At 40.2% G+C, this 25258-nt stretch overlaps 2 protein-coding genes across 2 annotated transcripts; one reads left to right on the top strand and one right to left on the bottom strand.

Annotated features, from left to right (window-relative positions):
• The first annotated feature begins 18372 nt into the window (after nucleotides 1–18372).
• On the top strand, nucleotides 18373–19701 carry LOC145114184 (uncharacterized). Its single transcript, XM_079050177.1, has 3 exons — nucleotides 18373–18931; nucleotides 19090–19280; nucleotides 19693–19701. The coding sequence occupies exons 1-3, from the start codon at nucleotides 18373–18375 to the stop codon at nucleotides 19699–19701; spliced, it is 759 nt and encodes a 252-aa protein (XP_078906303.1).
• Nucleotides 19702–20032: 331 nt separating this feature from the next.
• Nucleotides 20033–22923, bottom strand: LOC145113398 (putative NAD(P)H dehydrogenase (quinone) FQR1-like 1). The gene is made up of 2 exons (XM_079049499.1): nucleotides 22186–22923; nucleotides 20033–20506 (listed from the first exon to the last, which is right to left on the bottom strand). The coding sequence occupies exons 1-2, from the start codon at nucleotides 22710–22712 to the stop codon at nucleotides 20266–20268; spliced, it is 768 nt and encodes a 255-aa protein (XP_078905625.1). The 5' UTR covers nucleotides 22713–22923; the 3' UTR covers nucleotides 20033–20265.
• Nucleotides 22924–25258: the final 2335 nt, after the last annotated feature.

Genomic DNA, 25258 nt, shown 5'->3' on the forward strand with positions numbered 1-25258 from the left:
GGAAGGGTACCTATGTGTGACCGGAAGGTCTTGTATGCTATGATGTATGTGCTATATGTGGTTATATGATATGTATGTGCTATGTATGTTATGTATGGTAAGGACCGGAAGGTCAGGTGGATATTGATATGTATGTGCTATGTATGTTATGTATGGTAAGGACCGGAAGGTCAGGTTGATATGGACCGGAAGGTCAGGAGGTTACGGACCGGAAGGTCGATACGGGTAGAACCGGAAGGTCTACCAGGATTCGGGACGGAAGTCCCCTGGGACACATGGATCGGAAGATCCTACAGAGTTATGGCCTGGAAAGGCGTATGTGTGGTATGTGGTATTTTGGGGAACTCACTAAGCATTTATGCTTACAGTTGTTATGTTATGTGTTTCAGGTACTAGCGAGGATCGCGGGAAGGCGCCGGCATGATCCGTACACACTTATGGAGTTTATGTTATTGAGATTCTGGGACATGCTTTGTTATGACACAGTGGATACATTATGTTTTTGTAATTATTGTGTGATTGAAAGTATGATTTAAAAATGAAAAATTATTTTGAAAAATTTACGTCGTTACAAGTTGGTATCAGAGCCTTGGTTTGAGGGATTCGGGTGCATCTTCGGATGAATCTAAACTCAAACTGAGGAATTGAGAAAGTTTTTCATAAAATAAACAATTTTTCTAAGAGAGTAAAAGATTTTGAGAAAGGCAGAAGGAAGCAGTGTGTACGATCAGCCAGCGCCTGAATGGTGATTTCCCAAAATACCCTTACATTATGTGTTACGAGATATGTTATGATATGATATGCATGCTAGAGTTGGATAGGTATTCATATTAGGACTAGAGTGGCCTGATTTTGTGATGCCTTAGCCTAGGAAGAATTTTGCTGCTATGTGATGCTTAAGAGCGAATAGGTAGCAGTGAGGAGCTGATGAGAGGTCTACCGAAGGGTAGCCTATGCCAGTGAGATATAGAGTACTTGTGATCTGGGATCCAAGGAGGAGGACTTAGGGTGAATACTGATGCTGTGTGGACGGTAGTATAGGTCCCGTACTACTGAAGACACCGGAGCAGTGCACACTCTAAGTAAGAATCTTTTGGGTACTAAGGAACAAGTAGGGTTGAGTTATCGAGTGCAAGTATGCTCGAGCGAGTCTCTGACATTATTATGTTGTATTTCAGAGACATCATGGTTGGGACACGTCACACACCTGAGCCGAGTGGCGTGAGTGACGAGGAGCTTCGTCAGATGATCCACGATGAGGTGGCAGCGGCGATTTGAGCCGAGATTCCGGAGATGTTTGGGTCTATCAAGACCACATTGATTGAGACTTTTGATGAGCGGTACGCAGCGGTGACTGAGGATGCGGCTTCTGCAGCTACTGCAGCTGTGGCTGCTGCTAGACCTCAGGGAGGTGACTCGTTGTTGCTTCGAGAGTTCAGCAACACGAAGCCACCAGAGTTTGATGGGACGCAGGATCCGATCGCTGCAATGAGATGGATTTCTGATATCGAGGGATGCTTCTACACGTGTTCATGTCCGAAGCATCTGAGGGTACGGTTCGTGCTGAACCAGCTTCGCTTGGGGGCGAAGGATTGGTGGAAGTTCGTGACGGCGAGCTTCACTCTTGCGGAGATTTTTAGAGGTGACCTGGGAGAGGTTCACCGCTATGTTCAGAGACGAGTATGTTCCCCCGGTGGAGAGGGAACGGTTGGTTCAGGAGTTTTTGACCCTCAAGCAGGGTACTGATTCTATTACTGTGGTTACCAGGAAGTTTCATGAGAGGGCGATGTTCTGCCCTGAGCAAGTGTCTACCGAGCAGGCACGTATGAGCCGGTATTTGGGCGTTTTGAGGAGGGATATTCGGGAGTTCGTGTCGAACTCGACTTATCGGACATTTGCTGAGCTCCAGGCAAATTCCCGGAAGAGGGAGATTGAGTTGGAGACTCAGGCCAGGGAGGAGGCCGAGTCTCAGAGGATGGATCGGCGGCCGGCACAGTCTCAGCCGGCAGCCAAGCGGGCCAAGTCCGCTGATACGAGATCTGGAGGCCAGAAGGGCCGCACTTGTGGGAAATGCGGCAAGGGACATGATGGGGTCTGTCGATCGGGTGCTTGCTACAAATGTGGCAAGGAGGGGCATATCGCCAAGGATTGCCCCAAGGGATTTATGGTTTGCTTTCATTGCAACCAGACTGGCCATCGGAAGGCCGAGTGCCCGCAGCTACACCAGGGATCAGCACAGGGATCTGCGCCCGCTGCTAGGGCTACCGAGATTCGGCCAGCGAAGGCCGAGGCACTGAAGGCTCGTGGGAGAGCTTTCCAGTTGACAGCGGAGGAGGTCCGCGCAGCGCCCGATGTTGTGGCCGGTATGTATTCTTTATTTATTTATGATGAGTTGAGATATTGTGCTTATATTATGATATGCGTATGTACTTTTCTTGTGAGTTTTGTACCTGCCTTAGTGTTATTTGACTCGGGCGCGAGTCGATCATTTGTGTCGATAGCGTTTAGTCGGCACATCAGTAGCCGACGAGAGGCGTTGAGTCGACCTCTACGAGTTTCCATAGCTGATGAACGAGCGGTGTATGCTACAGATGTGATTCGAGGATGTTTACTCGAGATCTTCGATGTTGAGTTCCCGATAGATCTAGTCCCGATTGCGATGGGGGACGTATGTGTCATAGTGGGCATGGATTGGTTGAGCCGATTTGGGGCTGTCATAGACTGCGAGCGACAGTTGGTGACAATACGAGACCCTAGTGGGGGAGTACTTACGGTGTACGGTGAGGGTACACGATGTGGGTCGGCGTTTTGTTTAGCCGCCAGAGCGAGACAGAGTTTACAGCAGGGCTGCAACGGGTTTGTAGCCTATGTGATGGACACACGAGAGGCCGCTGGGAGGCCAAGTTCGATGGATGACATTCCGATAGTGCGTGAGTTCCCAGATGTTTTTCCCAAGGAGTTGTCGGGTGTGCCTCCCGAGAGGCAGGTAGAGTTCCGCATCGATTTAGTTCCGGGGGCAGCGCCTATCGCCAAGGCGCCTTATCGCCTTGCGCCGCCAGAGATGCAGGAGTTATCCTCGCAGCTTCAGGAGCTGCTGGGAAAGGGGTTTATTAGACCGAGTAGTTCTCCTTGGGGAGCACCAATCCTTTTTGTCAAGAAAAAGGATGGTTCACACCGGATGTGTATTGATTACCGGGAGTTGAACAAGTTGACGGTCAAGAACCGTTACCCATTACCGAGGATCGACGATTTGTTCGATCAGTTGCAGGGAGCGTCTTGGTTCTCCAAGCTTGATCTGAGGTCTGGATATCATCAGATGAGAGTGCGTGATGAGGATATCCAGAAGACGACGTTCAGAACTCGTTATGGGCATTACGAGTTTGTGGTGATGCCTTTTGGGCTCACCAATGCACCGGCAGCGTTCATGGATCTCATGAACAGGGTGTGCAGACCGATGTTGGACCGATCGGTGATCGTGTTCATTGATGATATTTTGGTGTATTCGAGGTCTCGAGAGCAGCATGAGGAGCATTTGAGGGAGATCCTCAGGGTTTTGAGATCGGAGAGGCTGTACGCCAAATTCTCCAAGTGTGACTTCTGGTTGCGAGAGGTCCAGTTCTTAGGGCATCTCGTTAATCAGAAAGGGATATTGGTCGATCCGGCCAAGATCGAGGCAGTGATGAGTTGGAAGATGCTGAGATCTCCCACCGAGATCAGGAGCTTTCTAGGATTGGCCGGCTACTATCGGAGATTTATCAGAGATTTCTCCAAGATCGTCGTACCTCTCACCAGGTTGACCCGGAAGGGTGTTGGTTTTTCATGGGGTCCGGAGCAGCAGGCCTCGTTTGAGACACTTCGCCAGAAGTTATGCGAAGCCCCTGTGTTAGCCCTCCCGGAAGGGATGGAGGATTTTGTGGTGTATTGTGACGCATCGATATCGGGGTTGGGTGCGGTGCTTATGCAGAGGGGGAATGTGATAGCGTATGCATCGAGGCAGCTGAAGCCTCATGATACGAGGTATCCCACCCACGATCTGGAGTTGGGGGCAGTAGTGTTCGCCCTCAAGATCTGGCGCCATTATCTGTATGGGGTCCGGTGTACCATATACACGGACCACAAGAGTTTGAAGTATCTGATGGATCAGCCCAACCTGAATATGCGCCAGAGGAGACTGTTGGACGTGGTAAAGGATTACGATTGTGAGATCATGTACCACCCGAGCAAAGCTAATGTTGTAGCCGACGCGCTGAGTCGGGACGTTGAGCACGAGAGTTTATCCGATTTCATTGAGGTGAGTCTTCTCACTATACTGTACCTGGAAGGGTACCTATGTGTGACCGGAAGGTCTTGTATGCTATGATGTATGTGCTATATGCGGTTATGTGATATGTATGTGCTATGTATGTTATGTATGGTAAGGACCGGAAGGTCAAGTGGATATTGATATTGTTGGATTAATGTCTAAGTCCATAACTATATTTGGTATGTACTTGACCCGACCCGGCATGGTCCATTTGGGTTGCACTTCACCGGCATAATTTATATGGATAGTCTTTTGAGAATAGTATATTTATGATTTATATTAATATATTATAAGTTCTAATATTAATATGGAATCATATTATTTAATTAGTATTGATCAAGAATTAATTTAGAATTAACTAAGTGATCAAAAAGAACTAATTAAATATGGACTCTTATATATATGGAATGGGCCAAGTTCATTTAGGTTGGGCTAAGCTTTCATGGATGGTCCATGGAGCTTTTAACCCATGGATCCTATGTAAATGAAAGGTCATGGGTATTAGGGTTTACATGGACGTAACCCTAATCCTCCATAATATATAAAGGGGTCCTTGGCTCACAAAATTGGGACAAGTGTGTGAAAATAAGAGTGGGCCGATTTTAGTGTGCATACATATTCTCTCAAGTTCTTCCAAGGTGTTTTGGTGATTTGTGATTCCATTTGAGGCTTCCACACTATTGGGGCTAAGCTCTTAAAGCTTGAAGACATCAAGCTACATCAAAAGGTATGTCATCTAACTAGAACTTTGTAGTATAGGTGCTTCATAATATGCTAGTTAGGATGAAACCTTGGAATAGTTAATATTTGCATGTATAATAGAGAAAACATAGATCCAAGGTTTATAGGGTTGCATGTACACCATAGGAGTGTTAGAATGCTCAAAACCCAACAGTGGTATCAGAGCCATGAGTTGTTTTCTGTTATATTGATGCAAATGTTTTATTTTCAAGTTGAAAAAAAAAGGAAAAAAAACATGACGTTTGTCAAATTTTAAGATAATTACTTGTTTTGTGAAAAACGAATTATTTGTAAAATTTGAATCATTTGTTATATGAGTTGAATTAGGTCAAATTTAGTAAAAGATAAAATGATATGATTATTTTATTAGTTTTAAACGTTTGATCTAAATGTTTTAAGGAGTTACAAATTTTGTCATAAAATTTTGGAGCTCAAAAGTTTTTTTTTAAAGTTGTGATCTTAAGGGTTTTTGAAACTTCCATAAGTTATGGATATGAAAGTTTTTTTTAAAAAAAAATTTGATTCAAAGTTTTTATGGAGTTAGAAAATTTGGTGTTAATGTTTTAAAGAATTCCATAACTTGTTCTTAAGTTATGGAACATGGAAAGTTTCATCATAAAACACCATTAATTCCATAAGTTATGGAATCCAAAGGTTTTCAAGAATTACAAAACTTGCCCTCAAGTTTTGGAATTTGAGAAAAGTTTTTTATGAAAAAAAGAATTGAATTCTAAAACTCTTGGGTTCATAACTTAAACAATTAATTAAATGGTTTTAATTTTGAGTTTAATAATTGGAATTATGATGTTTTGTTGAATAGTTCAAATTAACTCTTATGGACTTTATTAATAGTTAATTAAAGCGTTTAATTAAAAGAGTATTATTAAATCCATAAATATATGGTTTGAGTTTAATTAAATTAAAAGTCTAGTTTAATTAATAGATTAAACCATCAAGTATTTTAAATGTCTAAAATACACCCTTATACTATTATAATATTAAAAGTTTAATATATTATATGTATAAGAGCAAGTCGTCTTACCATTAGTAGGCCTCATTCACGAAGCCGGTCTATAAGGGGGGTATAAGGTTGTTGCCTATAAAATGGCAGCTTAATGGGTGTCCACTCTCACCCACCGCTTCCTTAACTGGTGGAGGGTCGTTAGCCGAACAGGTAGGACAAAGAATATAATTCTCCCTTCATTAAAAGTATTAATGATAAATACTAAGTAATTAAACCTTTTATTAATTCCCAATCTTAGTTACTTAGGAAAATGTGAATAAGGTGCTAATCCATGAAATTACACTTTGCACTTTGTTTAAACCGTTAGTGGAGCGTGTGTGGTTAACCGGCACACTAACCTGGATTTAACAAAGTAGGCAAAGGGTAACTTAATATTTATCATAGTATCGGTGGAGCTCGTGTGGTTAACCGGCACATCGATTGAGGGGTAAATATTAAGGGTACCAAGTATATTTGCATGGTTACTTCACACCTTGTTTTGTGATCCTCGGCATCCCAGTCACAAAACCTGAAGGGCACACTCGAGATTGAAACATGCCATTGAAAAGTTCAATGAATCTCAAAAGAATCTAGGAGTTTCAAAACCAATTAAAACCTAATAATACATTTCGTTTATCTTGGTGGAAATTGGTGAATCGTCATTCACCTACCTTCAAATATTTTATATCTTGGATTACGGCATCCCTCTTCCAAGTTATAAAATAGTTTGTTGGGTCCTAGCCTTAATATATCATATTGGGTGTTATATTAAGGACTTAAATCAACTTTACGTGAATTTCTCCCATTGTTGATGGCTGGTTTAGACAACAATGATCTTCCCAAACCAAGCTTTCCTAATGAATATGACTTCCCGAGTTTGGCTCATGGAAGTCATACTTCTCTTCCTCCACCTCCTCCAATTATTCTCCCTAACCCACAAGTTCAAGGTCACTCAAGCCCTAATGGCAAGCAAGGTCTATGTGTGATCATATCTTAGAGATGAAGTCACATATTGACAAGCCGGGAGAGTTGGGTGTCAAAAATCACTTTCTAAGTCACATAGTGAGTTCCTTTGGGACTACTATGAAACAGACTATGACATGAACCTTAATGATCATATCTATTTGCTTGGTGCTGCTGAATCAGCAATGATTTGGAACGATAGTAAAGCAAATTTGATTAGAAGATCAACTTCCCAAAAACTTTATGGACAGTGACAATGGTGACACTGGAAATCCTGAAAAAAGCATTCTCTTCCCAATGGAAAGGGATTGGCCATAGTCAACCCGGTTGACCAAATGGTAAAGAGAAAGGCTAAGTCTGAGATAGTCCCATTACCAAAGGGTCCATATGTTTATTTTGCCAAAGGAAGGGGCGTTGATTGCAAAGCTGCCAAATTTACCTAAGGATGTTAAAGTCAATAAGTTTGACTCTACATCAGGTAGAGCCCATTATCTAACTCTGTTAAGTTCTATTCTGAGATCCTCATTACATGATGTGACCGGGTCACATGTTGATGTTTTAAGAATCAAAGAATAGAGAGAAATCTTAAAGGAAGTATATGATGATTCTGATCGCGAAGGTGGATTTCGATCGCATCAGAATTTTGAGCAGTTGCTTAAGAAGTTATGATATATTGCTAAGGAATAGATAACAACAATTTTCCATGTGGATTGTAAGAATAAGTTTTTCCGCAAAGTTTTAAAATAAAAGAAAATTGTTTAATTTTATTTATTTGAAGTATCCTTACAATGGCATTTGTGGAAAATTGTTGCTTATATGATTCCACTGACAACAATATTGGAAAATGGATTTGATTCTTTCATTTGTGGTAGTGTCTAAACTTACCAAATCAGGAAAGTTCCTCATCACCCAAGTTTCAGTTGGACCGAAACTTGGAATCATGCAAGTTGAATAGTATGATGAATGAAAATCGGGAAACAACAAATAGACAGAGAGAATGATTATAATCCATGTCTCAGTCCATATGATATCTAGAATGGAGGAATATATGATCCCTTATCTAATGGACAAGTCATTGACAAGGTCAGAGTTCGACAGCAGCTTTAAGAGCTACGATTGCCAGTTAGGTTTTGAAGTCATACTCAATAATAGTTTTAGACTTATCCAAGTGGGAGACTGTTGGATTAATGTCTAAGTCCATAACTATATTTGGTATGTACTTGACCCGACCCGGCATGGTCCATTTGGGTTGCACTTCACCGGCACAATTTATATGGATAGTCTTTTGAGAATAGTATATTTATGATTTATATTAATATATTATAAGTTCTAATATATTAATATGGAATCATATTATTTAATTAGTATTGATCAAGAATTAATTTAGAATTAATTAAGTGATCAAAAAGAACTAATTAAATATGGACTCTTATATATATGGAATGGGCCAAGTTCATTTAGGTTGGGCTAAGCTTTCATGGATGGTCCATGGAGCTTTTAACCCATGGATCCTATGTAAATGAAAGGTCATGGGTATTAGGTTTACATGGATGTAACCCTAATCCTCCATAATATATAAAGGGGTCCTTGGCTCACAAAATTGGGACAAGTGTGTGAAAATAAGAGTGGGCCGATTTTAGTGTGCATACATATTCTCTCAAGTTCTTCCAAGGTGTTTTGGTGATTTGTGATTCCATTTGAGGCTTCCACACTATTGGGGCTAAGCTCTTAAAGCTTGAAGACATCAAGCTACATCAAAAGGTATGTCATCTAACTAGAACTTTGTAGTATAGGTGCTTCATAATATGCTAGTTAGGATGAAACCTTGGAATAGTTAATATTTGCATGTATAATAGAGAAAACATAGATCCAAGGTTTATAGGGTTGCATGTACACCATAGGAGTGTTAGAATGCTCAAAACCCAACAGATATGTATGTGCTATGTCTGTTATGTATGGTAAGGACCGGAAGGTCAGGTTGATATGGACCGGAAGGTCAGGAGGTTACGGACCGGAAGGTCGATACGGGTAGAACCGGAAGGTCTACCAGGATTCGGGACGGAAGTCCCCTGGGACACATGGATCGGAAGATTCTACAGAGTTATGGCCTGGAAAGGCGTATGTGTGGTATGTGGTATTTTGGGGAACTCACTAAGCATTTTCTGCTTACAGTTGTTATGTTATGTGTTTCAGGTACTAGCGAGGATCGCGGGAAGGCGCCGGCATGATCCGTACACACTTATGGAGTTTATGTTATTGAGATTCTGGGACATGCTTTGTTATGACACAGTGGATACATTATGTTTTTGTGATTATTGTGTGATTGAAAGTATGATTTAAAAATGAAAAATTGTTTTGAAAAATTTACGTCGTTACAGAACTACTCGGCCTGATAAATCCCTTGTCTAACAGCTCCTGCAGCTGTGTAGACAACTCCTGCATCTCGGGAGGAGCCAACCGATACGGTGCCTTGGCTATCGGTGCCGCACCAGGGACTAGGTCGATCCTGAACTCCACCTGTCGCTTCGGAGGTATCCCAGGCAGCTCCTCTGGGAATACATCCGCGTAATCTCGCACCACCGGAACATCGCTCGCCATCGTCTTACCCGCCTCTCGGGTATCCATAACATAGGCGACATACCCAGCGCAGCCCTGCTGAAGATAGCGCCTAGCCCTCGCTGCTGAACATAGTGTTGGTCCGTGCTGTGGCCTCTAGCCCTGAATCACCAACTCTCCCCCACTCGGGGTCCTGATCCGAACCAACTGTTGCGCGCAGTCGATCACTGCTCCGTTGGGGCTCAACCAATCCATTCTTATAATCACCTTGTTCCCACACAACGGAATGGGAACTAAGTCTACCAGGTAGCGCTCCTCGAGTAGCCTCAGAACACAATCCTTGAAAACCGCCGACGCTCGTACTGTCCGGTCATCTGCAATATCGACCTCTAAAGGGAAATCCAACATGCCCGAAGACTCAGGGAACCTCTTGCTAAGCGCAAGAGAAACAAATGATCGGGTAGCACCCGAATCAAACAGCACCTGAACTGGGATACCGTTCACATGGAACGGTCCTAAACAATACATATCACATGGCACATCAATATCATAAACACATAAAATAAAAGCTAGGGAGGAGAAATAATACCCGTCACCACATCGGGTGCGGCGCGTGCCTCCTCTGTAGTCAACTGGAAGGCCCGACTCCTCACCACTGGAGCCTCTGTCTTGCCCTGCCGACCATCAGTGATCCGCAGGGTCGCTGGAGCTGGCGCCTTCACTGGCGCTGCTGCTGTCAACTGAGGGCATTTGGCCTTTTTATGGACCTTCTGATTGCAATGAAAGCAAATCAGGTCTGATTTCTAAAAGGTGGGGGCAGGGGCAGTACAATCCCTACCAAAGTGCCCCATCTTGCCGCACTTATAGCAGCCTGACGATCCCAACCTGCAAGCCCCCTCATGCGGCCTGCCGCAGTTCCTGCAGCGGTCCTGACCCGACTGGCCCTTCGGCCAAGTTTCTGATCCCTTGGGCTTCTTCCCCGAAGCCCCAGTAACCTGTCCCTCCTCTGCCTTCCTCTTCCTGAGGTGCTCCAAGTCTATCTCCCTCTCCCTCGCCCTGGCAATCATGGAATCCAGGGTCGGGCATGCCGAGAAGCTGACATGCTCCCGGATGTCTGCCCTCAACATGTCATGATAGCGGGTTTTCTACATCTCCTCGTCTCCAGCATACTGGGGCACCAACAATGCCCTCTCCCAGAACTTGGCGGTAATCTCCGCCACTGACTCCGTCGTCTGCCTCATATCCAGAAACTCCCTGGCCAGCTGCTGAAGCTCTACAGCTGGCGCAAACTCAGACCTGAACCTGGTCACAAAATTCGACCAAGTCATAGCCTCAATCGCCGAGGCTCCCAACGAGTCACCCACTGACTCCCACCAATCCCTGGCCCGGTCTCTCAAACAACCTGCAGCATATCACACCTTTGACCCCTCAGGGCAGAAGCTCGTCAACTGTTCAGACTCAATGTCTGCAATCCATCTCCTGGCTGCGATGGGGTCCTTAGCCCCATGGAAATCCGACGCACCACTGCTCCTGAAGTCCTTGAAGGACAGTGTGCGTGATCCTGACTGACTGAATGCCATATCGCCCCTGAATGCCCTGAGGCGATCCTCCATCAACTCAATGATCCCTTCCTTGATCGACCCGAAAATCACCGGGGTCGACTCAAGGATACCTCTCGTGATCTCAGACGCGATGAACTCGCGTAGTCCCTCGTCCACTGGCTCGGAACCTGCCCCCGAGCCCGATCCTGAACCGGATCCTGATCCTGAACCTCCTCTTCCGTGACCTGTGATCATCACTATTCTGAAACATAACACATAATCGTCAGAATCATACATAAACCTCGGGAGGTTTCATACACTCTACCAGTTTCCTGATTCAATCTCGGCCCTCCTTGACTCGAGTACGGATCCTCTGCTTTCAGTAGTACGAGCCCATACTACCTTCCATATCTATCCGTACTTTCCTCAAGGATTGCTTCGACTTCACCAAGTCCCTTCTACTACTGCTGCTCTCTTTGCTAATCCCATCCTAGGCTTACCCTAGGGTAACTCTCCGGCCTACCCTCCGCCATCAGCTGCATAAGGAACTCCTGCTACCTTTACCTAACTAGCTCGCGAATACCATTACATATCACTAAGACCAGATAATTCTTCGAATGAGAGGTCGTACCCTACAACGGTTAGACTCAAACAAGAGTTGCGCAATAGGGCTAGACCTAACCTTCTGAAATTATGTAGTCCTCGCAATATGTAACTTAACGTATTCGTTTACTAGGTAGCTAAAGATAACTAGAACTCCTCAAAGCATGAAGCTAGCAGCATTCGAGCATTGAGTAACCATACCAAACATATCCTATTCAGGCCGTCACATTACTGACTAATCAGCTCTAGCATATAATCCAATAAGCACATATAACAGGCACATAAGGCATCTTCCTAGATCCTTTAGTCCTAATCTAGCATGCAGTTCTCGTACATATACAATAGGCATATAAGGCATCCTTCCTAGATCCTTAGCCCTAATCTAGCATGCAGTTCTCATAATCATATCGTAACATAACATGTATGGGTATCTTGGGGAAAACTTACTTGAGCTCGGTCGGTTGCGCACATCACACATCCAGTTCTTTTTCAACGTTCTTTTCTCTTTTCAAACTTCTTTTCGTAAAAACGATTTTACTTTTGAAAATTTCATACCCAGTCCTTAGTTTGAGTTCAGACACACCCGGGAGTGCGCCCGAATCCCTCAAACCAAGGCTTTGATACCAACTTGTAACATCCCAATTTTCAAGGTCAAAAATTTCATTTTTAATTAAGTAACTCATAAAATAGTTTACCAACAACATTACCAATGTCAAATCAATTCATAAAACTGTAACAACGTGTCTCAAAACCATATCATCAATAGTAATAAAATCAGAGTACAATCCCAAGAAATCCAATAGTGCGGAAATCATGCAAGTGTGTGATGTGTTGCTACCGCGCCAGCTCCTTCCCCTTTGTTGAAGAGGTACCTGAAACAAAACTGAAAACTGTAAGCATGAAGCTTAGTGAGTTCCCCCATCATACCGCATACCATACAATCACATAGTATACATACTGTCGAGCGATTCTGGGGTGCCCGACCTACCCGGTCCGACTATTCTGGGATGCCGACCTACCCATGTCAAGCCGTTCTGGGGTGCTGACCAACCCATGTCAAGCCGTTCCGGGGTGCTGACCAACCCATGTCAAGCCGTTCCGGGGTGCTGACCAACCCATGTCAAGCCGTTCCGGGGTGCTGACCAACCCATGTCAAGCCGTTCCGGGGTGCTGACCAACCCATGTCAAGCCGTTCTGGGGTGCTGACCAACCCATGTCAAGCCATTCTGGGGTGCTGACCTACCCTTTGGCCCTAACAACCGAAATACGCGGACTGTTTCACCTCCTACTACTACCACATAACATCATATCACATAAACATATTGTCAGGCATATATGGGGTGCCCGACCTACCCTTCGGTCCTAACAACCGAACTGGGGGACTAATCCCCTCCTACTACCTCTATCACATATAACATATCTTGCTAGCACATACTCACATCAGGTAGTAGCAAACCTAGATGAATATCACGAAGACAATCATCTAACAAACAACTCCTACTAGTGGGTCGGCATTGTAGCCGTAGACCCACTTCTACTGGAAGGTAACTCACCTCAATGTCGTGCAGTGTCTGTACTGATCTCGATGTGGAATCGACTCTCCCCGACTCCTCAACCCCTACATGACAACTCTTCCAAGTTATCAACTCATACTCGTAACCCTTACAAGGGTCAACCCAATCCCAATCAATGTCCAAGTCAAATCCATGGTCAAAGTCAACTTTGGTCAAAGTCAACATTTGGTTGACTCGACTCGCCGAGTTGACCCGCCAACTCGTCGAGTCCTCATGACCACACAAATCCATAATCCCGACCTTACCCGTCAAGTCTAGCAAGAGCTCGACGAGTTCGCCTTCAAGCAACACATCGGACAATCTTCAACCGACTCGCCGAGTTCGTTCCTGAACTCACCGAGTTCATCTTCATCCTTAAGAAGATGTTCAGTCTATGACTCGCCGAGTTCCTCTTGAACTCGCCGAGTCCGTCTTCATAAGTTGGGAGATTGCCTTGGACTCGCCGAGTCTGTTCATACACTCGCCGAGTCCCATGAGTTCCAGGTCCAAAACAGACCGCTATCTGGCTGAGTGTTCCTTCCACTCAACCAAAACCATTTCCAGGAGACACTTTGAGGGAAAAAGCGTCCCGACTCGCCGAGTCCCTCTTTGTCCAAAACTATACAGTCGATTTCAGTGGGACTTAATGCATCCCAATCATAGATCTGACCTCCTAGGGTCCCTTTTATACGTAAAGCTACGAACTTGATGTCCATGCATGAGGTTTTTGGCTCAAAAGGCTATAAAATGGGGTTTATATGAGGCATGGGTCTCCCATGGCCATAAAGTTGGCACCTTAATGCCATGGGAACCCTCAATGGTTCCAGATCTGAAGCACAACACACATATACAAGCAAAACTGAACATAGCTTCTCAAAAGCTTAGAAAAGGTAGAGAAATAGCCCCAAAACAAGATCTAGCAAATAGATGGTCAAGGTTCAATCTTTTTACCTTGAATGGACTGAGAATGAAGCAAAACTTCGGGATCTACTAGCTTTCTCTTGATCTCCTAAGCTCTCCTCTTCTCCTTCAACTTCAAACACACACCAAAGGCACAAAAGAGCTCACAATCACTCAAAAATGGTTTAGGGTTTCAATCTAGGGTTTCTCTGAGTTGGGAGGGTGATGGAGGCTGGGTTGGGACAAGATAAAGTGTTTAAATAGGGCGCAAACCCTAAATATTAGGGTTTTTTCCAGACAGCTCCTACTCGACGAGTCGGTCTTCCGACTCGTCGAGTAGGTCACTTAAACCTCCGATCATAAGTCGAGTCTACTCGACGAGTTGGGCCACCAACTCGCCGAGTCCCAGAGTAAATTTCAATATTTCTTAAAATTAAATACGTACTAGGAATCGGGTGCTACATCATACTTGAAATAATAGCTATTAGACTTATCCAAGTGGGAGACTGTTGGATTAGGTGTCTAAGCTCATAACTGTATTTGGTATGTACTTGATTTGATGATGAGCATGGTCCTTTTGGGTTGCCTTCACTCATGCAACTTGATAGGATGACAAGTGGAGAGAGAGAGTATGATTTATTATAGGAATAATAAATTAGTACTCAAAATGATTTTATTAATATATTATAAGATTAATATATTATTTGGAAATCATATTATTAATTAGTAATTAATCAGAAATTAATTTGATATTATTTTTGGGATTAAAAGGAACTGATTAATAATGGAGGGGTTGTTTTGCAAATCAGTGATAATTATGAAACTGGGCTTAGGACTCCTTGTAAGTGGAGTGGACGAAATTTATGGGTTACCCCATAAGATTTTGTCCGAGGGCTTACCAAGGAGGTCCATGGATTGCTTTGGGCTTAAGTTAGGAACTAGGGTTTCCTTATTCAAGTCTAGCTTGAAGACTAAGCAACCTAGCCTTATATAAACCTCCTAAACCTTAAGGATTTCGGCCTATGCACTCAAAACAGAAACTCTGGCCGATTTCTACCATCTCTCCAATTCATTCTTTGCATTGAGTGTTTGTGACTCCATTAGAGGTGCAACACTTGGGACAGTAGGCTTTCAGAAGTCAAGATCAAGCAAGGATTGTTCTTGTTATTTCAATATAACAAGTGAGGTAATCTTCTAACCCTAGTTTTATACATGATTTCGAAATTGTATGCTAGTCCATAGGGTTATTGCTTCGGTGTTCATATTTGTATGTTCAATAGAGAAAAACTTAGATCCAAAGCAATTAGGGTTGTATGATCAAATAGGAATGTAGATATGCTACAAACCCTTCAATTTTTACCCTAAGTATGGATTGAAGGATATAGATTTGACTCCAATTGTTAATTGGGTGTTAGATATTGATAGCTTGGGGATTTTTCAGATCAGCAGCCAAGGATTATCAGTGTGATTCAGCAGTGTGAGGTGAGTTTCCTAACCATGTTTAGCGGGTCGAAGGCACCAATGCCGACCCACGATCTGTTATGTTAGATTACTCGTTGTCTGTGTGACACTAGTATGTATATATGCTTGTATGCTTACTGGGCGGGGCCCGAGAATTATTCTATATGCTATTACTTGCTATGTAGTATGAATTGTATGTAGGCGGGCCCCGTTATGCGAGTTAGGGCGGGGCTCGTTATACTTATTGGGCAGGGCCGGTTATGCAAGTTAGGGCGAGGCCCATTATACTCATTGGGCGGGGCCCGTTATGCGAGTTAGGGTGGGGCCTGTTATACTCTTTGGGCGGGGCCCGTTAGGTGTTATATGTTTGCTATGCGGTATCTTGGAGAACTCACTAAGCTTTGTGCTTACGGTTTTCAGTTTATGTTTCAGGTATTTCCAGTTCCAAGGGGAAGGGCTCAGGATGATGGCAGAGCACACACCACCTCGTTCCTCGTTTTGTGTTTTACTCTGATTGTTATGATGTTTGACACATTGTTTTGTTTGGTTTGTATCAATGATGTTTTGGAAATACTGGTTTTACTAAATTAAAAATGAAATTTTCGGGTTTTATTTTTGGGACGTTACATTTTTATTCCGTAAAAGCTCTAAATTTGGAAGCAATTGTCTAGATGAAGATTATGGCCAATACGCTTCATGAGGAAGTGGGGAAAACTCGGATACCCAAGTAGCACAATACTCTGCAATGGAGTAACATTTATGAACATATTGCCAACTATTCAAGGATAGTTTGGCACATGCACTCAAAACATGAGAACAATGATATATAAATACCTCCCACTTACCATATGTGTAAGTTTTTTCTGTCTAAATTAACTACTTGCACATTTTTTCCTCTTTGAGTTATCAACTCAAATATACCTTTCTCTCGATTAAAAGATGTCAATGAGTGTGCACTTGCTTTTGACATCAAAGCTACTTGTTTTACAACAACTTGAGGAGTATATGCATATCCATTAGCTCGGGCACAAGATCCTAAAGGACGCCTCAATTCAAAATAATGCACCGATCTATAGAAAGTAAGTTGGACACAAGCTATGATTGGTAAAAAAAACGAGCACCTTTCAGTACACTGTTAAAAATCTATGACAAATTTGTTGTGAGAAGCCCATATCTCCTCCCGCCATCATGTGTAAGTGTCCATTTATCAAGTGGATGTCTCTCTAGCCACTGTTATGGATTTAACTTCCTAATTTCTTCCATGATGGAGTTGAATTTTCGAACTTGATTCTGACTCCCGGCACAATAAGCTAAAGCTTTCAATTCTAAATTGCGAAACTTGTCATTAAAGTTGTTGATAAAACGTCGTAAACAATACCTATAAAGTAAAAAAATAATGTTAATCTTAAACAATAACTATGATTGTGACACAATCCAATTACCATCACTAATCACATTTGTTGATGGACACCAAGCATGTCAAACATAATGCCAACATCATCATTATCTTTGATGGGAAGAGGAATGTATTTGACAACATTTCCAATACCAACTGTTGGATATCTATAGATTAAGTTGATGCGGTGGTGTTGTTTATCAAAAGATGTAGCAAGATATATACGGTCGACCAATTCATCAAAGTGTATTCTATAATTAACATTGATTGCTTTTTTTGGAGCTTTGTTATAATTTATACCATCTGGTCCATCATCACAGGTTGTCCCACCCCAATAATAAAGCATTGTAACAACATCCATCTAGCAAATGAGAATAAAACATAAATTCAATCATAAAACTGCTTCCAAAAATATGAATGTTGAAGCAAATAACAATAATATGGAATAACAACTGCAAATAAGCAAATTACAAGTGTAAATCAGAATAGGAATCACACTGGAATAACAGTTTGCAAATAAGCAAAGAACAGGTGGAATGCAGTAGCAAATAATAGTAGGAATCAATCCAAAGCTAACTAGCTAAAGTCGAAAATCAAAAGAGGAGTCAGACTTACAGGAAAATCAATCTACAACCGAGTTTGTTGTGGCCGTAATCGGATTCACCGGCGTCGTCTGTGGCCGAAATCGAAGAAGAATCACAAGATTTATGGTCGCAGTCGTCTTCTGCAGTGGAGGTGTACTTGCCGGAATCTTCTGTGGTGGAGGCGTACTAGCCGGCGTCCGTTTGTGGCCGGAATTGGAGATGGCCAAAATAAAAAAAGACGATGGAAGTGATCGATTGAAGACGTCGACGTTGGGGACTGGGTATCGGGGGGGGGGGGGGGGTCACGTTCTTACTTTCTTTTTTTTAATTTTTTTAATTCTGACTTGGTATAACTCTAAATGGTAAATATATTTAAAATTAGATTTATTTGGTAAATAAGTTTTTAAAAAACACCAATGTCGTAAAAAAAAATAATAACTAATATGACTAGCCCAATATACTTTATCCGTTTGACATTGAAAAAGGCTAAGGCCTTGTGGTATACTCTCAACGAGAGTATCCGTGGTCCATGTGGCCACGAGAAAAACTCGTGCACACCACCCCGACTAATCGTGGTTGGGCGTGGTCGTGATCCTTCGTGTTCCCGACGACGAATTCGAACGGAGAAGGTGATTGGTGCTTGGTTTTTTTGGTCGTTGAACGGCTATTTTGCCTATTTTTCTCAAACTCAATTCAATAACATAAATAAACCTTCTATTTTCACCAAAACTTACACCTTCATTCTCTAAAACCACAAAACACATATACATGGATTCCACAAAACATATGAAATTTTTAAAAACCTTTGACTCGGATGACGACGTAGAATTCGTCGAGACATTCTTCAACGTTGTGCAACACATTCACGACGAAGAAAGTTCGAATGTTGCTCGTACAAGGGCGGTCGTCAATCGTGATCGCCAAGCCGCACACGACTTATTGGTACGTGATTACTTTGTCGATAATTGTCTTTATAATGACGACTCGTTCGAACCTCGTTTCCGTCTGAATAATGCTATATTTTTACGTATTAGTAATGCTTTAGAATCTCGTTATGATTTTTTCAAACAAAAACCGGACGCTAGAGGAAGAATGAGTTTTAGTAGTATACAAAAATGTGCGGCTGCTCTTAGGTATTTGGGATATGGTATAGCATTTGATGCATTTGACGAATACTTGAAAGTATCCGAGAGGACCGCAGTTGAATGTGTAGATTGGTTTTGTGCATGTGTTTATGAGGTTTTTCACGAAGAATATTTACGCAAACCTACTCAACGTGATATTGAGAGATTATATTCGGTTCATGAAGAGAGGCATGGATTTCCGGGTATGCTTGGCAGTCTAGATTGTACGCATGTGGCTTGGGAAAATATCCAAATGCATGGCGTGGTCAGTTCACTCGAGGAGATATAGGTGAACCAACTATCATCCTAGAAGCTGTTGCATCTCAAGATTTGTGGATATGACATGCCTTTTTTGGAGTAGCGGGGCCTAACAACGACCTTAATGTTCTTGGCCAGTCTCCACTTTTCAACGATATTTGGACCGGCAAAGCACCTGATATGACGTTTACGGTGAACGGGCACGCGTACAAATACGGTTACTACCTTGGTGATGGGATATACCCGGATTATTCTACATTGATGAAGGCATACTCGGTTCCTCGAAGTGAAAAGGTAAAGTTGTTTACAAAAAAACAGGAATCAGCGAGAAAGGATATCGAGAGGGCATTTGGAGTCCTTAAGCAGACATGACATGTAGTGAAATATGCTACACGACTCTGGGATAAAGAAAGAATTAAACGAATGGTCCTAGCATGTATTATAATGCATAATATGATTATTGAAGATGAAGGTCGAGCGATTTGCACGTATGATCCGAACGACGCTGTCGTTCCAATTGAGGGGTTCGTACCCGGAACGAATGCGTTTTTAGAGCGAGTTGTTGAAATTCATAACAGTGAAACGTGTTTCAATCTTCGAGAAGATGTCGCGGAATATTTGTACCAACGTAGCATGAACGACAATTAGGTTTTTTATATGTATGTTTGTTTGTTTTTTTTAATTAATGTAATGTTTTTTTTTCTAGATTAACTAAGTAATGTAGTTTGAAGTTGTAATTTTATTTTTATAATTAATGAAAAACTAGTTTAAAAAAATGAATGCTTTTTAATTATAAAAAATGTAATTTTATTGTATTTTTGAATTAAAAAAAATAAAAATAATGATGTGGAGTGATGTGTTAGTGGTAGGTATCCCATGTTAGTGGTAGAGAAATGTGGTGCTGATGTGACACTCACCACATATGTGTTATGTGGTGGTATAACGGATAGCCTAATAAAACGAAAAAATGTTTTCTTTTTTCCTTGACAAGTCACACGTACTACTTTTCCTAATAAAGTTCCAACAAAAAGACATAAATAAACATCTTCGATCACAAACACTTCTCTAAAATATCACTGATAATATAATTACACAATGCAACTTTCCACATCAAATGTTTTTAACTATAAGCACTAAAACAAATCAATCAACAAATTGGGGCTATAGATAAATGAAGATGGAAACGACAAAAGAATTATCTCACTAAACCATTTCCCAAATCAATAGTTGGAAAATGGTGTATAAGATATAATAAAAGATGTATTAATCGATTCCATTCTTAACCATTTCTTGTGTCGGGTTGAAATCTTTTCACCATCATAGCCATATATTTTCCTTGATGTTGTGCAAGTTCGAGTTCCCTTTCACTCGGTTCCCTTGATCCGTCTCCCGAAAATACACCCGCACCATATGGAGAACCTCCACGAACCGACTCCATTTTGAACATTCCTGCTCCGAATGTGTACCCAATCGGAACATATATCATACCATGGTGTGCTAACTGTGTAATTGCCGTCCATCTGCAACCCACAACAATCAGTTTGAGATTAAACAAATTGATTATTACTTTGGTTAATCACACATAAAAAAAATAACAATCAATTTCACAAAAGGCTAAGTTACTTGTTCTTTCGAAAAAAAAAAAATAATAATAATATTTTTTTTAAAGAATCCCTATTTCAAAATTGCAAAAACAATTTCGTAATTTATAAGAACACTTTTGTAATTTTGAACAAATTTTTATAAACTTTATTTTTCCTTACTTTTTTACGTGTTTTTTCTACAATGATAAATAATTTTGAAACATTAAATTGATGATATAGAATCAAGCAAGAAACAAAAATTATGTGGAAGCCTTACAAATGATTCATGTGATTTGACGAACCAAATAAATTAATAATTTAATGATAAAAAATAACAATAATCATAAAAAAAACCCTAATAAAACACATCGATTATTCGTTTTTGTAACAAGTCAAACGATGATTAATTTTTTGGACAATTTTAACGCATCATAAAATAAAATTGAATTCTCAATTAATGTTTTATAATAATTTAATGATTCATTGCGGTTCAACAAAAAATATAGACATAATTCATTTATAATGCTTACCACATACTTTTTGTTTCTCAACAAATCATAAACCTAAAATGAATCTTACTTTTATGGCTAATAAAAAATGTCATAAAGATATTATATATTGAGTTTTTTTTTTCAGATTAAACTTTAATTTTTATTTTATTTTTCCTAAAAAACCATGTTTTTTTTTTAATTTACTTTTTATACAAGTTTAACGGGTAATTTTTCGGTTTACACATATTTTTTTTTGGAAAAACTTTCGTCTTTTTTTTTCCTGAAAAAACTCTCACATTTCACAAATTTTTTTGTAATGTAATTTTAAATTTAATGTTTTCCCATAAAACATTCTAAATCTTAAAAATGATTTGATCTTTAATAATGTCATTATACTCAATTTTTGTTTCTATCTCAACCAACTTTTGATTTGACTCATAATAATCATTTTATTCTTGTTGGTGTTTATATTGTTATTAATAATTTTTTGCATTAGAATATGAAGCAAGCATTTGATTTGTTAGAAACAAAAAGGGTGCTATATCCAATTCTTGTTGGCAACATTGTTAAGATAGACTAGACATTTGTTTTTTTATATGCTATAATATTTGAGCATCCTATAAATTGATTTTGATATATATTTTTGCCAACAAGGATAGGAAACAATATCTTTTTCTTTGTTTAAAAAAACAAATGTTTCTTTTAAAATTTGATGTTAAAAATTATCAAAACACAATAAACATTAACAACACAAAAAACATAAGAATTATGATCTAAAATGAATAAAAATTGATTCAAAATAATAATTATGTTAAATGTCAGGGTTTTTTTCGGAAAAAAATTGAGGATTTTTTTGAAAATGTTATGACTAAAATTGAAAGAAAAAAACTAATATATATAATGTTTCTTATGATATTAACTTTTAAAAATATTATATGATACGTCATAAAGTGTCGTGACTTTGTAGTTATTCGTATTCAACTAAACATCTTTTTGTTTTTTTGTTATAATTCCTATATCAAAATATTAAATGAATATCTTGTAATTATTAACGGACATATTTGGAAATCACCAACACCACTTTCTAACCATGGAACTTGGGAATCAACCAACAAGTAAACTTACGCGGTTGTTTCTTGGCCGCCTCCTTGCGTGCCGGTGCTGACAAAAAACCCGGCAGGAACTCCGGCGAGCTTCTGCTCCTTCCACAACCCACCAGTAGAATCAAAAAACGCTTTCATTTGCGCCGACATGCTCCCAAACCTCGTCGGAAACCCAAACAACAACCCATCAGCCTCCACCAACTCCTCCGCCGATATCTCCGGAATATCATCGCCTTTCACCGGTACCTTCATCGCCGAGAGAGCGTCCGGCGACAGCGTTTCAGGAACCCTAAACAGAACACCTTCAACTCCATCAATTTCCTCCACTCCTTTCTTAATATACCTGGCGAGACTCTCAACATGCCCATACATCGAGTAAAACACTATGAAAATTCTCAATTTCCTGATTTCCGCAATCGGATTTACTGTTTCAATTGGAACTGAATCATCATCGTCATTATCGACCGGATTCTGAGCAGAATCGGGATCCGATTCAACTACCGGTGGTGGTCTGTTTTTGCTGGGGAAACACCCGCCTCCTTTTCCCATTATGAAATTATCAAAATCAGAATTACCATAGAGAACTGAAGAATCGAAGAACCCAAATTTTGGTTTTGGGGAAATGGAAGAATTGAAGCGGGAGTTTGACCTGAGAATTGTGATGGTGGTGGTGGGGATGGAGTTGAATTGGAATATTGCGAATTGTGATTGTGGAGTCTTCGCTGTCAGTTATCGTTGATTTTTATTTAATCTATCTGGCTAAAACAATAATACATTCAAAGACGTGTTATAATATATATATATATATATATATATATATATATATATATATATATATATATATATATATATATATATATATATATATATATTTATATTTATATTTACAAGCATTTTACAAAATTTACACAAGTGCATATGACAACTCACAAATATCATGTATCCATCTACGTGTTTCCAAAATTAAGTAATAAAAGTTCTTAAGCCAGCTATGGATATCTATCAGTGGAAGATTGAAACATTTAAGAATAAGGAAGATGACATTGTAATAATATAGAGCTAGATAATGACCCGCGTACCAAAGGGCTTCTAGCTCAACGGCATCAGGTGTTGTCCTCCTTTTTTGAAGTTGGGTTCAAGTCTCGTCTGAGACATATGTGGATTTAGGAGTAATTTAGCAATATATTGTATTTGTCGTTCAAAAAATAAAAAAGATAATATATAAAATCATAAAAAGCCGACACAATAAAAAAAATATAATAAAGTAACATAAAGAGACTTCGCGCAATTGATTATATTAAAATGTCTAAAAAATAAAACAAAATGTCTGATTATCTATATAAATATAAAGTCATAAAAAGCTGACACAATAATAAAATAAAATAACATAAAGAGACTTCACATTATTGATTATATTGAAATGTCTAACTAGTCAAACGAAATGTCCAATTATCTATAATCGTTGAAGGACCTCTTTGTAGACAACATTTTTTGTTTGCCCAACCTTCATCGTCACATATGAGTACCTTCAACTTTTTTTACTTGTCACGCGAGAAACAACTACATATAACTGACCATGAGTGAAGACGGGTCTACACAAATACAATCCAACAATTAATAATGACTTTCTTTGACTCTTGTTAATGGTCATAGCAAAACAAACAATTCGGGGCAATTGCCTCCGCTGTAAACGGAAGGGGATTCTTTATCAGACAGAGTTAACTTCATGCGAGGTATATAAGTAGTCTCATTGAAGAATCTACCGATTATAATTTGTGTCTCAATGACATGTTTTCCAAGCCTAACGATTTGTAACCTAGTACCATTGCATAAACCGTTGGTTTGGTCAATATTACGAAGCAACATGACCGGAACACCTATTTTTAGTGTAAGTTTATGGTTGGGAATTCCAGATGCCTTAAAAGCATTCAATACATCCAGAGAGTAAACTGATTCCTCAAAACAATCTGTTGACTCTATCTCACATAAAGAATCTGAACTCAGATAAGTTTTCCCTTCATCTTTCATCAATCCTAACATGTAATCATTGATAGTATCGACTTCTTCATTTGTAGGGACCAAAATAGCTTTATCTTGAAAATATGATGGATCGTCAAGATGGTTTTCAAAAGACGGATAAATGATCGATAAAATTAAATGAATATGGTCACCTGTAGAGTGAACGATAACGTCTTCTGCAAATTCAACTTTAGCTTCACCATCATTAGGACCACCAATATTACATTAACCAATTTTAAGAATCCATTCAGCAAATGCCTTTGTGTCATCCGCACATGTCATTTCGTTTTGGACTTCACAATTGGTATCTGAGCCAAATCTTGTAGATCTAAGCGATTATTGCAAGAAATGATCAGAAATGATGAATTCCGAAAATCAATTTTGAAGCTCTGAAATTCACAAAAGAAGAAGAAGAAGAAGGTGAAAAAGGTTAGGGTGCCAAAGGTGAAAGATTCACATGTTCGTGAAAAAGTTGAGAAAATTGAAACCAAGCATGTTGATTCGTAAATTTGTTCTCAGAAGTTTGTTAAAGGTTGGAGAAATGAGAAAAGGTTCTATGGTTGGTTCAGTGAAATATTTGATAATTTTTGTGTTCCAACTAAGAAGCCAGTATCAAAACTTTTTCGATTTTCAGAAGTGGTTTCTCGTTCTGAACCGAATGTTTCTCCAAAGCGATGGGTGTGCAAAGGGTCATCTCCGGTTCTAATTCTCAAATGGGTCCGTAAAATTTAATGTTAAGAAGTGAAGTTTATTTTGAGGGGGAGCTTATGAACTATTTGAGGTGGTTTCTTAATTCAAAATAATGGAAGTATAATATCACAAGTTGTTGATGTTATCCTAAGAGATGCGTGGGAGACTGTTCGCAACGAAAGCATTTTTGGTCGCACATTGTGGTCTCGCAATTGGAACGATTCTCACAATCAGAACAAAGGTAATCGGAACGAATGTGATCGGAATGAAGGTGTTCGGAGAGAAAGCGTTCGGAACGAAAGCATTTTTGGTCACACCTATTGGTCTCGCAATTTTAGAAGAATATGGGTCTCACAATTGATTCCATCTCAGATGCGAATGGGATT

This window comes from Lactuca virosa, chromosome 5 (genome assembly GCF_052849685.1).
Source record: "Lactuca virosa cultivar CGN04683 chromosome 5, Lactuca_virosa_CGN04683_v6, whole genome shotgun sequence".
Lineage (NCBI taxonomy): Eukaryota > Viridiplantae > Streptophyta > Magnoliopsida > Asterales > Asteraceae > Lactuca > Lactuca virosa.

What these genes read in the sequence shown, in the direction of transcription:
- LOC145113398 (XM_079049499.1), bottom strand. Translation starts at nt 22,712, where the DNA reads ATGGGAAAAGGAGGCGGGTGTTTCCCCAGCAAAAACAGACCACCACCG. An exon ending in GGCGGCCAAGAAACAACCGC is followed by an intron (nt 20,507 to 22,185) that starts GTAAGTTTACTT and finishes TGTGGGTTGCAG; the next exon opens with ATGGACGGCAATTACACAGT.
- LOC145114184 (XM_079050177.1), top strand. Translation starts at nt 18,373, where the DNA reads ATGGATTCCACAAAACATATGAAATTTTTAAAAACCTTTGACTCGGAT. An exon ending in AGAGAGGCATGGATTTCCGG is followed by an intron (nt 18,932 to 19,089) that starts GTATGCTTGGCA and finishes TTTTTGGAGTAG; the next exon opens with CGGGGCCTAACAACGACCTT.